The sequence below is a fragment of the Osmerus eperlanus genome, chromosome 22 (genome assembly GCF_963692335.1).
Source record: "Osmerus eperlanus chromosome 22, fOsmEpe2.1, whole genome shotgun sequence".
In the NCBI taxonomy this organism is placed as follows: Eukaryota; Metazoa; Chordata; class Actinopteri; order Osmeriformes; family Osmeridae; genus Osmerus; species Osmerus eperlanus.
In genome coordinates, this window is record NC_085039.1 from 10,390,612 (window position 1) to 10,408,669 (window position 18,058).

At 45.7% G+C, this 18,058-nt stretch overlaps 3 protein-coding genes across 4 annotated transcripts in view; 1 reads left to right on the forward strand and 2 right to left on the reverse strand.

Moving 5' to 3' along the window:
- LOC134008452 (eukaryotic translation initiation factor 3 subunit A-like) overlaps window positions 1-18,058 on the reverse strand; it is a 100,896-nt gene that overhangs the window by 10,261 nt on the left and 72,577 nt on the right. The window lies entirely within an intron of this gene.
- On the reverse strand, window positions 412-5,694 carry scrn2 (secernin 2). Of its 2 annotated transcripts, none has more exons than XM_062448510.1 (9): window positions 5,592-5,694; window positions 4,742-4,904; window positions 4,229-4,410; window positions 3,396-3,595; window positions 3,012-3,227; window positions 2,625-2,790; window positions 1,921-2,101; window positions 1,147-1,303; window positions 412-806 (listed from the first exon to the last, which is right to left on the reverse strand). In XM_062448510.1, exons 2-8 carry the CDS (start codon window positions 4,901-4,903, stop codon window positions 1,151-1,153), a joined length of 1,260 nt encoding a protein of 419 aa, XP_062304494.1. In that variant the 5' UTR covers window position 4,904; window positions 5,592-5,694; the 3' UTR covers window positions 412-806; window positions 1,147-1,150. The 2 variants fall into 2 exon arrangements, with proteins under 2 accessions (XP_062304494.1, XP_062304493.1); XM_062448509.1 differs by lacking the exon at window positions 5,592-5,694 and adding an exon at window positions 5,190-5,308.
- Window positions 11,302-17,128, forward strand: sp6 (Sp6 transcription factor). Its single transcript, XM_062448612.1, has 2 exons — window positions 11,302-11,534; window positions 14,796-17,128. The coding sequence occupies exon 2, from the start codon at window positions 14,960-14,962 to the stop codon at window positions 15,869-15,871; it is 912 nt and encodes a 303-aa protein (XP_062304596.1). The 5' UTR covers window positions 11,302-11,534; window positions 14,796-14,959; the 3' UTR covers window positions 15,872-17,128.

Sequence of the window (18,058 nt, forward strand, 5' to 3'; positions counted from 1 at the left end):
AGGAACTGAAGACAGTTGCAGTAGAGGCCTGGCAGAGCATCACCAGGGACGAAACCCAGCGTCTGGTGATGTCTATGGGTTCCAGACTTCAGGCTGTCATTGACTGCAAAGGATTTGCAACCAAGTATTAAAAGTGACAATTAGATTTATGATTGTTAGTTTGTCCAATTATTTTTGGTCCCTTAAAAAGGGGGGGGGCCACATATAAAATGTGTTGTAATTCCTACACCGTTCACCTGATTTGGATGTAAATACCCTGAAATTAAAGCTGAAAGTCTGCACTTAAAGCACATCTTGATTGTTTCATTTCAAATCCATTGTGGTGGTATACAGAGCCAAAATGATAAATTGTGTCAATGTCCAAATATTTATGGACCTAACTGTACATACATCCATCAGATCACAAATCAGTCGACAGAGCACATTCTTTATTAATTCTTTCACGAGAGGGCAGCCAGTCAACAAACTCCTGTTCACTTGCAACAATGAGTAGCATGTTAAATACAAATACTTACAATAGTTGTGCGATACCACACAGCTCTACATACACACCTGTGTGGTCTAGTTCACATACTCACTAATGTGATGCGGTCAGTGTTCCCTGGAGGTGACAATATTAATGATGAATAATGATATTCCAATCACATGGAAACTTTAAGCCTTTTAGTCTGTGATGAATGATGGAATGACGTCAGGGATATGAGTGCATTAGAAGGGAGCCGACTGAACAGGGGACACAGGATGGAACAGTCCCCTGGTCAATCTCCTGCTGTTCTGCAAGCACAAGCAGTCTCCACATGAGGGCGCTGTAACCGAGAGAAAAGATGGTTCCTGTGAGTTGTGTCAATCTTTTACACCAGAACACTTGAGCATTTTAATTCAGTTTCATGATTAGATGAGACAACTTTGGAAAATGGAGCTGTCACGCAAAAATATTTCTCATAGATGCAGTGCAGCCCACACAAATGTGCCCAGGCATTTGTGTGGATGAACTTTGTATAACCAAATTAACAAATGAGTAAAACATTCTAATGAGATCAATAAGATGTATTATTTTTCATAATAAATGAATTTGATGGAAAATGGTGGTAAGAATTTCCAAACAATATCACAAAAACAAAACGCATACAAAATGGAGGTCCCTACCTTCTCACTGGTAGAACTTTATCTCTGTGTCGACACAGTCAAAGAACAGGTCTCCCAGCTCCTCCCCTGGCAGTTCTCCACTGAGCATGGCCAGTATGTCCTTCAGACACTGGGACTCCAGGTCCCTCAGGATCTCCTGCAGAGCGTCCCCCTTCTCCTAAACCAGTCCCAGACACACATGCGCAGACACACAGATGTATTGGCAAACGGTATAAAGTCCATCCACATTTACATTTAGTCATTTAGCAGATGCTCTTATCCAGAGCGACTTACAGTAAGTACAGGGACATTCCCACCGAGGCAAGTAGGGTGAAGTACCTTGCCCAAGGACACAACGTAATTTGGCACGGTTAAAATGCAGTCCCAGGGACTGTTCCGGTCTGAATAAAAGCCCAATTCCCTAACCGCTCAGCCATCTGACCCCCACATGCTAGCACACCACCATGATATCCATTCAGCATTTCACACCATTTACATTTTACATTTAGTCATTTAGCAGACGCTCTTATCCAGAGCGACTTACAGTAAGTACAGGGAAATTGTCCCCGAGGCATGTAGGGTTAAGTGCCTTCCCCAAGGACACAACATAATTTGGCACGGCCGGGAATCAAACCAACAACCTTCTGATTAATAGCCCGACTCCCTAACCGCTCAGCCATCGGACCCCCACATGCTAGCACACCACCGTGATATCCATTCAGCATTTCACACCACCACAGAGAGCGGTGGTGCGTTATCTACGAATGGGTGTTTTTAACTACCAATGCTACACACCGGGTTGGTCTCCATGTTGCTAAGCGCCACCTGGTGGGCTTTGTACAGGCTGTGCCGACGATCCACCCGGCTCTGGAAGCGAGGCTGCTTCCTCGCCGGGTCGTCCGAGCCGTACTGCGGGGACACCACCCTGGACACCGGGGTCATGCACTCGGAGAAGACGAAAGGCTTGAAGATAGACCTGCCGCCCAGAGAGAAGACCCCACCCGGGGGTTGAAGGGGAAGAAGGAACAGGGAGGGGGAACAGACACACAGAGACAGAGAGACTCAGTTCTGCCTGAGGGTGGGAGATTCGCAAAGAGAAGATGCAGAGAGATAAAAGGGAGAGAGTATCTCAGTCTGAATCTGAAGGACTTTCAGATCACCTCAGGGGAGGTTCACATGTTCCTAAACAATCCCTAGCTTTTCACCCTTTATTAGGTGAAAGTATATACTTTACAGGTTGTTAAAACTTAATCTGAAGTTAGCTCTCTGATAGTACTCTCTGTGAGATTAAAATCCCACAGTAATCCTCCCTAGTTTCCTGAGTTGGCTCATTATCAATTGAGCAACTGTAACTGATTGCGTCACTGACATGACGCAATCCTTCCATTCGTTTTAGATCACAATGAACAGTCAACAAGGGTCTAGGCCCTAGGGGGCAGGTGAGACACTGGTATGGGACTGGGCCATAATATGGTTTAGGGCCTGGCCCTGGGGCTCACCTGGAAGGGTCTGGGGTGGCAGTGAGGAAGTGTATGCAGGGCAGGCTGGGGTCCCTGGGCAAGATGGATACCATGCTACCAGTGGTGCAGAATCCCCCGGAATCCATGCAGATCCCAGTAGGCTTGTCTCTAAGGATGGACATCATCACCTCTGCTGTCATGGAGCCTAGGGAGGAAAAGAGAGGGGGAGGAGGAGAGATTGGTGAGTGTGGTAATAAGGGATACAACAATAACCATTTCAATCATTTGTTAATTACCCTGTGTGTACACTCTGAAACGTGTCTTTAAGCACTTCGAAAAATAATAAACAAATTGTCTGGTGTTTTATTATTATTGTTGTTAATTGGATGAGACAACCACCGTGGCTTTTCAGCCGGTGTCCCTCACCATCATGCTGCTGGAGCAGCCGGGTGCCCCCGCTGTAGCGTTGCTTGGCCAGCTCCATCCTGGCTGGGGGGTTCTCAGGACTGAACACCTGGGAGTAGTTAAACTCCCCCTCCCCGTTCCACCAGCCCTGGGCCTGGGCCACGCTCCGCAGCTCCGGGTGCTCTGCCGAGATCTCCGTCCCGATCGTCAGCTGGTTGGAAATGTTCTTCACCCCCTCTACAGGCGACAAACACAACCCCCGTTGGATTTCTCCTATCCGTTGTCATTTTCACCCGTTCGCATTTCATTTGCTTCCGTCACGACAACCATTCGCCCCTCCCCCCCCCGAAATTAAACTACCGTTGGCTGACACACCCTGCAGGTGTGACTGTGACCGCGCCTCACCTGTGACTTTCTGCGCCACCCACAGCTTTCCGGCGGTCTCCAGGACCCAGGCCTCGTTGCGGTCGACCAGGAGAAAGGTGTTGTGGTAGCTGAAGGGCTCAGGGTCTTCCCTGCAAGGCCCCCCCTGGCCGTGCTCCTCCAGGAGGCCTGTGATGACCGTCAAGGCCCCCCAGGCGTTGTCCCCGCGCTCCAGACCTAAGCTGCCAATCAGAGAGCACACCTGGGTCACATGTCACTTGCAAACTCAGTCTGGGAATTCAGTCAGACACTGGGTTTAGATTAGCTCAGGGAAAGGTGCCACCATGGCTGACTTGTCAAGAATTTGACGTGTTTTTTTAAATTTTATTCAGTCACATGTCAAAAGCCTAGTATCCTGATACCATAGACATTCCTGGCCAATGATCTGTCACAGATAGTGAGCCAACAACATCTGTCTACAATGATTCGTTTGGATGCACTCCACAATGTCTGAGCATAAAAATATCAATCTCCCTCTGGCTTCATAGAGCTCGTAAAAGGATAAGAACAGACTACTTTACCTATGGTGTGTCATGTAACGCTTACCAAGAATAGACAACTTTATCAGTGATCAAGCTCAAGGCAATAATAAACTAGTGTCCTCCAAGTAGTCTAATCCAGCCAGCATCACTTACTTGACTAGCTCTAGTCGTCTTGCAAAACTCCCAGAGTCAACAACACGTAACACACAGACAATCCCCCAAAAAGAAGACAATGCTCGTTGATCATTTTGCGGACACCGAATTCAGTCAAGTGTTCCACGGGAGCTCACAGTGGGTGTGTGTGTGTGTGTGTGTGTGGGGGGGGGGTCTTACCGGACCAGGTCCATTCCGAGGAGGGCCTCTCCAGGGCTCACAGGCTCGCGGGTCCACACTGCTTCGTTACCGATGCAGACGCCCTGGTCGTTGGCCCCCATCTCGGCCCCCCAGAGCCAGGCCGGCCGGCTCAGCACCACGGCGTGGGTGTGCCCCGCCTGGGGTATCTGGATGTAGGTGCACTGCAGAGATGAACACACACTGGCACGTCATTCCAGCACATTGACGTCGACAACGTTTCCGGTGGATACTTAAATTGAATTGGATGTATGAAATTGTTTACGAGCGCGCATGCCACAGGACGGTGGACAAAATCCACTATGTGTTAGCTTATTGAGCTTGCTGAAGATGGTTAACTGAGCATCCTCCATCACACAGCATGGTCGAGGTGTCTTTTGTCCTCGTTCAACCGGGGTGAGTTCCTCCGTGACTTTTACAAAAACGAGCATCACGGGTGGGGTTTGCAGCAGAGCCAGCCAGAAAGCCAGCTGGCAGTGGGGGGGAAGACCGTACCTCTACCACGGCCCCTGCTGGGTGAGAGGCAGCAGGGTAGTAGACCACCTCCTGGACTTCATCTCGAGGACGGTCCGAGTTCTTACCGAAGATGACGTGGTCGTCATGAGAGCCGGGGGGCAAGGATACAAAACAGTCACATGAAAGGGGCGGCTCTGCCATACTGTAGGACAGAAAGAGGAAATGATTTCATGATCTAGTTTAACAACGTCTGAATGCAATCACTCAATAAGTGAAAAAGTGACAGAATTGGGACACACAAGAACACAGTATCAGTCTACTAGTCTACTACTACTACAAAAAAGAAAACTTTGACATGGTTGGTATAATAATCAAAAGTAAGGCTCTGTTTTGTTCAGCCTATACACGTCAACACATCCGAAGAGATCCCACCCTTATGTAAAACCGAGTCCGATTTCATTCAACTAGTGCACAGTATACAACTGACCATCTCTTCTTAACAGACAGATTAGGAGGCGGTCTTGTGCTCTGCACTTTATTGACTGTAATCTTCTCAAATCCCGATGGCACGTTGCTGTATATTTCGCTCATATCGTCAGTCACTAGGTAACGCTTTCACAAAGAATCCGGAAATAATGTAACAAAGTGGCCGACGTCTTATCGAGCCATTCATAAAATCAGCTGTAGTCTAATGTTGAGAATGTGATCAGATAGGGCCTATGTCGCTTTACGATGTGCCCGTCGCTGTCATTTCCCTATTAAAGAAGATAACTAAACAAAAACAAAACGATCACTTAATTTTTTTCGTGGGGTGGTTGACATTATAATCGGTTGAGAAATTGGGCAACTGTAACTACTGACATGATGCAATCCTGCAGAAAATTGTTACCTTTTATAATCGCAAGACCGGACAGCTAGCTGAGAGAAGGCAGGTTGGAGTGGTACTGTACCACGTGACCAAATCCAAAGGTCTATACTTAAAGGTCTCGTCTCGTCTCGACTGGCCAGAGTATTCCCAATTTGTTTGCAAAAAATACAGTGCAAAGCGAATGCATACTGTAGACTGTACAACACAGATAGATTGGACACATGACAGTAATAACAGGGGGAAATAATAGAAACAATAAAAAATACATTCGGCCTCACATATGGGTTAAACAAGCTCTATTTAGAATTTTGGTTATATAAGTTGTAAAATAGAAACGTATGCATGTAGCCTATGTCATTATTTTCTGTAAGTATTTTAGTGTTTTAGTGAGTCTTCTGAAGTCTGACATACAATACGTTTTTAAAGTGTTCTTTACATTTTCATAAAGAAGCTGCAGACTTGCATCCGTATTTTACCCCTAGACCCGAAACAATAAATTCTCATTCTAAACCGACCCTCTTCAGGATTTAGGAACGGCAGTTACGTCACTTAATCACAAAAGTGACACGGAGGCTTGTAAATCTGGCACTCCCAGGACACTAACCTCCACACCCAAATGTGGTTTGTCATCACCTGTCCTGTGCTAGACTATCTTCGTCAATGAAATGGCAAACATAACATCGTTTGGCACTAAACGCAGAAATTATAGGAACCTGCTTGGCAGCATTTTAGGGACACCACATACCAGACAGACTGTGCGGTTTAACTGACGTTTTAGACTTCATTATCATGACGGTATTGATGAATGGGTTAAATGTAAACCATCTCTGAGATGTAGACACTTAAGAGTTTAACGTCAAAGTTGTCATTAATTATTTATGCCCAAAGCACAAGCCGGATGGCTGTAAATGAACCACACATGGAAGCACATTTAAAAACCAACATGACTAATCTTGATTTGTTGGCGAAGTTTCCAGTTTTTTTTTTGGGACATACATAAGCACCTGGCTGTAGCATTGCTCAGCTATGTACAGCTTTGTGTGGGGCGTTGAGTGCTCAGAGGAGAGAGGATGCTAAGGCAACAGAGTGCTGAGTGGCGTTTCCTTGTGGCACTGGAGAGCGCGACTTGGAATGTACTCCATAGATGGCTGGAGGTTCAGATTCCAGGGAGTAGACAGCCTGTTACCTGAATGTACGCTTGGCTTCATACCCACCCCCTCCGACCTTTCATCTCCCCGAGCTCGCTGACAACTTCTGCACATCCTGTCTGTGCTAAGACACAAACACTAAAAACACCATGAGCAGTAAACATCGACCTCAGCCAGAAAACGGACACACCCGGTAACACACACGGTAACACCTCACGCACACGCACACGTGCACTCGTGTCCAAACTCCAACTCACATCAATGCGCATGCACTCGCACACAGACACACAGTCTTGCGTGTACGCGCACACATGCTCACTGACACACACCAATACTTAAATTATACTTACACACTTATGCACTTACACCCAAACACACACACACACACAGAAACTTATACTTACACATGACACACAAAATACACACATACACAAGTGCAGACTAAACATAACAAACACACTGTGGGCGTATGCAAAAGTATCAAGCTCTCTCTGAAAACAAACACTGCAACATGACGTTGTGTACGTAACACGTAATTATAAGGTTAACTCGGGGAAATCACTACCAAAACAATCTTCATATATGAAAACCAATAAGGTTTCTTCTTTATTACATGAGACATACTGTATTACAAATACCCTTTTAGTCATTTTCTTTTGCATTATAAGATAATGCTAAAAAATTATCTTATCCATAGTGACTTACAGTAAGTACAGGGACATTCCCCCCGAGGCAAGTAGGGTGAAGTGCCTTGCCCAAGGACACAACATCATTTGACACAGCCGTGAATCAAACCAACCTGTTTACTAGCCCGATTCTCTAACCGCTCAGCTACCTGACCACCCTTAAAAAAGGTGAGGTTCCTAACTTCTTCCATTTCAGTTTGCTCCTGACCTACAATGGCCTACTTAACTGTTCCACGAATGAAGTGAGTAGGCTATCTAGCTAAACTGCTGTTAGCTGCTTTCCCGTCTCTCCCAGAGACAGAGAAAGACGGTCAAACTTGGAGGCCAGGCCTTTCCTGGAGAGAGAGACAGACAGACTGCGAGGCCAGGCCTTTCCTGGAGAGAGAGACAGACAGGCCTCACCTGGAGAGAGAGACAGACAGGCCTCTCCTGGAGAGAGAGACAGACAGGCCTCTCCTGCTGCTACCTGAACCAGGGGCCAGGAAGATGAGGGGTGTTCTGGGACGGAAACAGCTGGTAGTGAGCGGAGAAGATATTAATCTGGGGGAAGACAGGATGGCAGGGATGAGAGGCCAGCTAATAAAGCCTGGTATTATTACTAGAGGGGGAGTGAGGGTGTGTCGGTGTGTGTTGTGTTTTCCTTGCTTGTGTGTGTGTGTTTGCGTGGAGGTTGGGGGCGAGTGTGTGCTAGTGTGTGTATGGCTCACCATCTCAGTCTAGAATAGACCATTCATAAAGCCTAAGACAAGGTAATCAATCTTACAGCATTTCTGCACTAAACCCACCCTACATTTTCCTTATGTTGAGGAAGAAACTCATAATCCAGTCAGTTAACAAGGAAATTTACAGCTCAACTCCTGACACACCATTTCAATCACATTTTAAAGCTCAAATTTTTACGGCTATCTTGTGTGACCAAAAGAGAAGTCCTGTTCATCGAAAAGAGACAACAGCTTCTGAACAGAGTTACGTGGGGAAAAATGGAGCCCGCCATATTCTAGCTGAGCAATTAAAGTTCCGGTTGAAAGGCGGTCGTGGGAGGTGGGAGGAGAGGCAGGGGCGGCATCAGTCGCATAGACGGTAATGACGGCGCCACCGCTGTTTAACTATCAAAGATGGGGGGCGGGGGCTAGCGAGGAAGTCTCTCTCCGAAAATACAGGTGTTTGGTACAATCAAAGTGCAGCTTGCAGAAATGACTGGGTTTGAACTTGAAAGGGGAGGTAGGAGAGGGGGAAGGAGGGGGGTGGGGTGTGTGTGAGAGCTGTGGTGGTGAGTGAGTGTCTGTCTGTGTGTATGTGTGTATGTGTGTGTGTGTGTGTGTGTGTGTGAAGAAGAAAAAAAAGGTCTCAGAGTTGCTCACAGAACTTGTGGGCCGGTCCCTCCTCCAGGATCCAGAATTATCAGCCAGGATAAGGAAGTGGACTTAGACGACTGTGTGCTCACGGTTTAACTCTGTTTGGATGTTACCCCCCCCTGAAGGGAAGTGGGGCTTTACCTGGCCTATCTCTCTGGAAGCGTGCACGTTGGCACAGGGTTGGTCTGGGAGACTATTACAGTTCCCGTGGGACTAGGATAAACCCTGCACTATGGTTAGGAAAGAAGCCATGGGCAAAATAGACATTGAAGGAAACTGCCTATGTGAACACTTACGAAATGTAGAGTTTCGTTAGTCTTAATCAAGCACCGTGATCGTGGATGATCTGTTTTATTTTTGATAGCAACAAAGCAATGGATGTCTCAAGAGAGTGACGAACATTCATGTGTTATGATAAGAAGCCCATCTCAGTTTGCACTGACATTATCACCACACCCAGAGTTAGTGTCTGAATGTTTAAGAGTGTAACATTTTTGACATAATGACGTGAGGATAATACTGGAACTGTCTGTGTGTTGTGTCCAAGACAGTTTCACAGTTTGAGTTGTGCCTCAGGACAGATGTGTGAACAGATTTACACGGTACTGACATGTACAGTGGAACATCAGGGACATTGTGGGGCGAGGGGGGTGGGCAATCTGGGATGGGTCTGGTTGGCCCTGGCACCCAGACCACAGCTGAAAGATTTAGGGTTTGAAATTATGGGGTGTCCTGCAGTTAAAATGGAGGTTGGGACCGCCAGCATGACTGTGCATCTACAACGAATGCAACAATTTACAGGGAGGTTGTTGCCATCGCCTAACCCCAATACCTAGCTTCTCCCTGCTGGTGTAGTCTGACAGTTGGTTGAACTTGAGGTAAACCACTTTGACAAGTCGACATTCTGTGTATCGTTTCTGAAATAGTTGCATCAAAGTTGATAACGTTTTCATTGTCAGTTGGGCGTGATTGTTTGATATGAAAAAACCACAAACATGAGCAAACGATTAAGACATACAAAAACTTTAAAGACGCACACTCTGAAAAGAACTGTCAAACATGCCGTCTAAACAGATTTAAAACACAAGCAGAATTTGTAAGACCCTCTTGTAATTGACCTAAATGCACTGTAATTAAATGTTATTAAACAGTCTCTTTTTGAATCAGTGGCATTTTCATCCACAAGGAAATATGCATGACTATTGAAAGACATTGGTAAACATCATTTAGGCTGTGTGTGGTCTTCCCCGCACTGTGTGTGTATACTGTAGCTGCTCTGTGCTGAAACATAATGAAACAGAGAACACATACAGGTTTAAACCCTTTCTATTTGATAATATCATTTAAGTGGTGTTTTAGATACATGTTTGGAAAGTAGAGAAGTTAGTTCCCCTGAAAAACTCTGTTTTTTTGTTTTCAAATTGTATTATGTTGTCATGTTATTTTATAACGTTATTTTATAAACATTGGCGCTGGATTAATTCACACAGCAAAGGTTAGGTTGGACCAGCCCCCCCCCCCCCCCCCCCTGATTTTATTTGACACTTTGTCCACCACTTCACGGCAAATAAAGGATCTGTGACAATATCACCCTCTTACTTTTCTCGATAATTCGAAGAGCTGATTTACTGTAGGCCAACTGTTTACATAAGAACGGATGGTTGTTATCAGTTTAAACTCAGCATTTAAAAACTGCTGCTTCAGGAGAAGGGGAGGCGTGGAGAAGAAGAGAGGAGATGGCAGCGACCGGCTTCCCGACGGCCTGTCTGTGGTCTCTGTTTGTCAGTGTATTTGAAGTCGCTCCACCAACATGCTGTGACAGGAAAGGAATTAACTGAGCAAGGGGGGGGAAACCTTGCATAGAAAGAGACTGATAAACTCCTATGTCCTCTTATGTGCTTCTGTGTGACATCTGTGCGTTGTACAACATCAGTTTGAGAAAGGAAAAGATAACGCTTTTTCTTGACTATCTTCACATTTGTCTGACCCCTCTCTGTGACATTGTTCCCTGTCTGGAGGAGTTTGATTGATTTTGAATGAAATATACTTCACAGAAGATATAAATGCATATGGAATTCATCAACAACATAAACGATATGTCAACATGCCACTTTGATTGGTGTACAGCTCTCTGTGTGGTCAGGTTTGAAGGGGTTGAAATCCAGAACATTGAAACATGCACAGGACATAATTTGTTCCCACATAGCAAGTGACATTATAGTACAATTACCAAGGACGCTACTTGTGTCACGATTGATCTAAACTCAGTAAAACTATGCATTTGAGCATGGTTCGCTGAGGCAGAAACTTGTATGTGTTTACATGTGAAAGCGTTACACAAGCACATTTAAAAACGTGTAAACTGAGTTCATCTGTCATATTTTACATGTTAGTCACATAGTTACTATTCTCAATTTCCCAGTCACTGCAAATGAGACATGAAGACTGCTCTACCTCCCGCCGCGCAAGCCGATCTTCAAAGGACAGACACACCAAAAGAAGGTGGAGCTTGGAAAAGACAAGATACATAGGCTATCATAAACTTAGTCTCTAGTGACTGTAGCGTTTGCTTGTGCACGAAAACATTGTCCCGCTTTGTCGGTTTGGAGATGGACGAGGCGTTGTGACGCCTGAGGATACTTTCCTTGTTTCACAGAGTTTTTTGTGGAGAAAATACAACTGACCTCAGCGGCTGTGATCGTTGACTTTCGTGGGAGTAGACTCTTTAAAAGTAACGCATCCTCATCGCATTGCGAGATAACTGCGGCGCAACAGGTAACCATCAACTCATTGTTTCTACTGTATGTATAAAGGTTGAACAATTAAAGTAGCGTCCTATTAACTGAAGCGGGTCTATCATGGTGACATTTGCAATCATTGCAACTACTGGAACTTTGTCAGTAGGAAGTCAATGTGTAAGAGGCAAAACTTATTTTAAACAAGTTAGAACTAAACATAATGATATAATTATATGAATAAAAAAGTACACAAATGCTGCTGCTATATTGTATAGATTTATATATATATGTTTTAAAATGATAATAGTTTATTATAGGCTATATGGCAAGTGACCTAATAATATAGGCCTACATGTTAAACACAATAATATTAATTTATTGGATCGACAGGTTGAATCAATGCAGTTTCAAAGGTTGGTAATGGTAATAAAAAGTAAGTATAAAAATGAAACATTTCAGAAATGAAAATCAACGCTTGAATCCCAAAACATTTAAGATAAACTGAATTAATAAAAGGGAAGCACAATTTAGGATATCCTCCTTACCTAACCATAACCCTCCCCATCCAAGTCATGTTAATGAAATTTGATTTGGCATACGCAGTTCAAAAAAATATTTTTGGTTTTATAAGTTATCCGATCAGCCATTTGGAGTGTTTGTATGGGTCTCCACTTAAATGACCCCTATTTAAGTGGGTCCGAAGCGTTTGAGAGACACAAAAGGAAATGAGGCTAACTGACCGGATCATTCTAGTTTCCTAATGATGTAAATGCTACACTGTAGTTAACAGGCCTCAGTGGCCTCCATTCTACCCACTGACTTATCCCAGACGCTATATCCTACGTCAGAAGGTTCTCACCTAGTATACACAGTACGCTATTTATTTTCAGCTTTAGAGTTATATGGTCGTATTGCTATTACATGCCAACCTGATAGGACTGTAACGTGTTCCTACAACGGTGAACTAAAGTCAAATCCCAAAAGACCATGTCACACATCTGTCAGTCAAACAGCTCTGCGACAACCGATTACAAGGGCCTACAGATCATCTGTTTGAAGGAAATGAAATTATTCAAATGAATGATTAAGCTTGGACTATGATACACACTCGTAGCTTTCTCACTTCATCTGAAACGTTTGTCTGCTGGAATTCTCCCATGATGCTTTGCCCTCCTGGAGGCTCCTGTCTGCATTAGACTTGTAAACTGGGGCCTGTGCTGGGTCTTGGTCGGGCAGGTTTTACGACCCGGGCCCTGTCGTCGCTCTGTCCCCCCTCGTCCCCCCTCTGCCTCCCCCCTCTACCTCCCCCCTTCCTCCTCCTCCTCCTTGTACGCCTGCCTGGGGCCCCCTTGCCAGCTGTTTCCCTGAGGATCCTCAGAAGGTTGCAGCACCTTTTGTGAATGAAGGAGTAGCACTCTGCTGTTTGTTTATCTCCTGTCTGAGAGAAAGATAGAGAGACAGAGAGAGAGAGAGAGAGAGTGAGAAAGAGAGAGAGAGAGGGAAGGAGACCCTTCTCTCGCCGTGTGTCTGTCTTTGGCATTCCCCAAAAATTACAGAGCGAGCACCGCACTTGCCGGCTCCAGGGGGAGTGTGAAAAATGTGTGTTGGAGTGTTAAATTGACCTTTAACACTCCAACCTTTAATTACCAAATTCCAAACTAATCCTTTTTACGATTTCATGACGACTGGAGTAGCATCTCCTCGCAGTGTTTGAGAGAGAGAGCTGGGAATGAGGACAGCTCAAATTATCACTCTTTGGTCTTGTCTGTTTTGACTCAACAAATTGAGATCAATTGAAAAGATGGGAGTATGGGGCAATGTGTGTGCGGGGTGGGGATGGGGCAGGGAAGGGGGGGGGTGTCCTTGGATTATCTAGCTTTGAAGGCACCAGACAAGACCAACAGCATGGTCTGAACATCTTCCATTGAAGCTTGACCTCTGGTGTCTTTGGGCGACCTTTGCGGTTGGTCTAGTTTGCCCTCTCAGATAGGCGATGGTATCACAACCATAGATCTGAAGGACTTAAGAGACCAGACTCTTTGACTCAGGGACTGCTGTACTGTTTCCTGCAGTAAAGATAATTGCTGGGCAAAAGATCGTATTGGGCTACAACATTCTTAGAACCACTTCTGTGTTGTGAAATAAGCTATGTGTACAAGTTAGGTCTTAACCTCTGGATGCACAAATATGTACTGTAGGTAGAATCAACCGTAAATATTCCATGACAGCCCCTTGTGTGGGGTGTGTGTAATTCCGTTATGGTCCATTTGGTAGTGCGTACTGCAGCATATTGAGCAGAGGATGCTATTTTAGAGCGTGCTCCCATAATTATATGGCTAAAGTAATTGTTCTGCTGTTATTGTTGGACTCCAGCTCTCGAGCTACTGACTGCCGTCAGTCTGAAACTATTGATGCTTCCTGCTGCCAGTGGGGAGGGGGCGGGGTTACTTTACTGCTCTCTTTTTGTCACTGGCCTCCAGGGATGTTGTTGTAAATCATGTGTGATTCATAAAAAAAAAACTGGTTCGTCTGTCTGCCAGGCTTCGTCTTCAGCAACCTCCGAGACGTACAAATAGACTTTGGCCTGCAGCCATTACCTCCCTGGATCTTCTTCCTTCACCGCTCCTCCACTGCTGTCAACACCTCTCTCTCTCTCTCTCTCTCTCTCTCTTGCCCTCCTCCTTCCTTCCCCCCCCCCCCCCCCCTTTCCCTCCCACCTACCTCTAGTATTTAGCTCAGTCCTGCTCTGCACGATGAAGTTGTTTTCTTAGCTCTTGTCTTTGACTGTCCTCCATGGGAAGTACCTGGCAGAGAAATGCATGTGGCAGGTTTCTGTCTGGACACGTCTCTCTCCCTCTTTCCTCTCTCTCTCTCTCTCTCTCTCTCTCTCTCTCTCTCTCTCTCTCTCTCTCTCTCTCTCTCTCTCTCTCTCTCTCTCTCTCTCTCTCTCTCTTTCTCTCCTCTTTCACCGGCTTACTCGCTCTTTCTCTTTCTCCTTCTCCATCTCTGTCTTTTTTCTTTCCCCGACCACGCAGCGTGAGAACTGCGGTGGCCATGGCGACAGGGAGGCGGGACTGTCGGGGGGGGGGGGTGTTTACATGTGGTTGGAGGATTTGGGTTCAAGTGTTTGCATGTTTCGTGTTTGTTACTCTCCCCCCATCCAGGTTGAAGTGACTGCACACGAAAGACATGGATTCAGCAGTTTTGTTTAGAAATAAAGCCGTTTGAGTAACATTTGCGATGATTTCATGGCAATGTCATAATTCGATTACTAATGTCTCATTTCTTTTGTCAACAGCTCTGTCATCCTGAAAGAGACCCTTCAACATCTCCACCCTGCCATGTTGTAGTCAACTTTGCCCTACCTTGTGAACCAAAAGACCAGCTCATCCCTGAAACCACCGACCCTCCTTCCACCTCAACCTTTCTTTCCATCCTCCCACTGACAGAACAGCTGTTCTCATGGCCCACCCCTATGAGCCATGGTTAAGGACAGCTCCCTCTGGTGGCAGCTCAGAAGAAATGAACGTCCCATCCTGGTGGGACCTCCACACCGGGGCAGGGAGCTGGATGGACTTGCAGGCGGGGCAGGGTGTGGGCCTGCAGGCCGTGGGCCCCGGGAGCTCCATGGGCCTGCAGTCTTCCCTGGGGCCGTACGGCTCCGAGCCCCAACTGTGCACGTTGCCCCAGGCCCAGCTGGCCCCGGCCTCCCACTCGGCTCACCTCTACCCCCAGGACGCCTTCAAGATGGAGCCGCTGGGCCCGGAGATGATGCAGCCCGACCAGTACTCCCTGGAGGAACCGCAGGAGGGCGCCGCCTCGGTCCGGCCCAAGCCTCAGCGTCGCTCCGCCTCCCGGGGCTCTGGTCAGGCGGTGTGCCGGTGCCCCAACTGCGTCCACGCCGAGCAGCTGGGCCAGAGCACGGACGACGGGCGGAGGAAGCACATGCACAACTGTCACATTCCGGGATGCGGCAAAGCCTACGCCAAGACCTCCCACCTGAAGGCCCACTTGCGCTGGCACAGCGGAGACCGGCCCTTCGTCTGCAACTGGCTCTTCTGCGGCAAGCGCTTCACCCGCTCCGACGAGCTGCAGCGCCACCTGCAGACGCACACGGGCGCCAAGAAGTTCAGCTGCGCCCTGTGTCCGCGCGTCTTCATGCGCAACGACCACCTGGCCAAGCACATGCGCACGCACGAGGCCGTGACCGGGCCGGGGGAGGAGAGGGCGAATGGCGAGGGAAGGATGGAGAAGGGGGGCTTCGATACACCTCCACCTCAAACCCCGTCTCACGGCGGCGCCCCCGAAGGTTCGGAGGCGCCACTCAAAGTCAAATGTGAGACTGACCCCACACTGGCTGGGCAATCCAGCTAACTGTGTCACTTCCTCTATGGAACGCATCCGAATGCAGTAGGCTACTGTTATCCCTTTATCAGAGACAAAGGTATAGTGATGTTCTAGTGAAAAGAAATTACCTAGACAATAGTTTTTTGGGGGTTTCCTAGATGCATTAGGTTTCATGCAATAAATCCACCTGTCTTCTGAATAAAGAGTGTCACTTATTGTTAGTGAGAGAGTGGGTAGTGACATCATTCAGCCGACGCAACAGCCCAAAGCAATAACACATCACCACATCAACACAGCACCAACAGAAGACAATCTGTCAAGTGACTTGTTTGAAGGTACTCCATCCATCCGAACCAGACCAGAACCAAACATTGCTGCTAGGTGTTTTATGGCTGCTACCATTATTCCATCCAAAAAGACTTGGGGAAGGAGTTAGACTGAATGTGGTTTTCCAATGTGTTTACAATAAAACCACTTCTAGCTACTTTAAGGCACGAAAGGCCCCAAGAGGGCCCAAATACCTTTTTGTCCATTTTGCAAATCAACTTTGGGAAGAGCAAAGGAAGAGCCTCACCACAGTCGGGAGTGTTGTCTGTGTGTACGTTCTCATCTTTGGTCATTCCTTTCAACCTTTAATGTTGCAGCCTACTACTGTATGTGAAACACTGGAAGCTTAGACACTGTAAGTGTGTACACATACCATGGTGTTATGTACTTTGTGTTGCTGAATAAAGACGCACAGCAAGCACCACAAGAATTTAGATATGGATGCGCTGTGTTGGGGACTCAAACAATGATTGAGGTTCCCCAGTGACGGCAGGAGATCAAATAGTAAGGCACTTGATAAGCAGTGAGAGCCATTTCCAAAAGATAACTGGTTCACCGCACAGTGGAACCTATGTGTCACTGTTTGGAAGTACAATGTAATTGTCCATTTATCTCCCATTGTGACTGAAGCACTAGCCTCTCAATGTCGTGCAGCCACCACTTATATCTGCAGCAGGCAGTGACTGTTACAGAACATTCTGACTATTGTTGACGCCTTGTCCTCTGTAGGAGGGCTATCATTTGTTTCTTTCACGAGCTGCACAAGAACATTTAATAATTTAATAAAAAGGCCGGGTTATTTGGGCTGTAGGTTGTTGGGTTAGCTTTATACATTTAGAAATATAAAGAAACTTACAAGCTCAACATTAACATCCACCAGGAAACAGACTACGATTTGTTTTCAAAAAAAAAGAAGAAAGAAAAGAAGAATATTCATAGAAGAAACACTTCAGTTAATTGTGTCACTCAAATGTTCATAATTGTTCAAAGCTAGTTTTATGAACTGTTAGTGAGCATTTTGATGGTCATAGACCCTTTTAGGCTACTATTGTAATTTCTAGGTGTTTGTGTACTACAAAAACACATCTTCGTTAAGCATTTAATGTGCAAAGTTGCCTTTTTGTAGTAAATTAAAGGAAAGAGAGACAATTCATTATATTACTAATATTTTACTTTTACCTATTACTATAGATAATGTTCTTTCGATATTGGTCAATAGGACTATTTTGAAGACAGTTAAAAGATTTTGAGATACTTCATTGATGTAGGTAAATGTGGTAGCAGAGATAATTGTCTGTAATAAGATTAAGTTTTTGCCGGAATAATTTAATTTCTGTTGGATGGTTCATTTCTTGTAATGTTTCTGCTGAAATGAAAAATAAACAGACCATATAACTAATGTGTCTCTTACGTTCACTCTGTATTACCAGATTTGGATGTGTTGTATGTACTGCAATCTCAGCTTTTTGTGTGGAAGAGGAGTATTTACATCGTGAAGGTATTTTTTGAATCATCAGGTCACACTGATCACACAATCCTCAGTATCTCTGTAACAAGGTAAGCCATTTTGGGGGAAGGAAATGGATGATGACAAAGATAATTCAAGGAGATTAGTTTAGGAATATCGGAGAACCAAACAAATATAATCAAATATACATTTCCAACCTGAGGTATACTGTCTCAGTGAGGACACAAGTAATAGTATAACATTATCTAGAGCACTTATTCTCAGAAAACAGATGTCTCTTCTTCAAAGCCAGAGGACACCAACTGCAATTGCAGGTCCTCAGCACACAAACATCCACACACCACAGTATGGTAGCCTTCACTAAAGGACTCCTAATTCTACTTTTACTTTAAGCTCCCAGAATTTGGGAGATGGAAGCA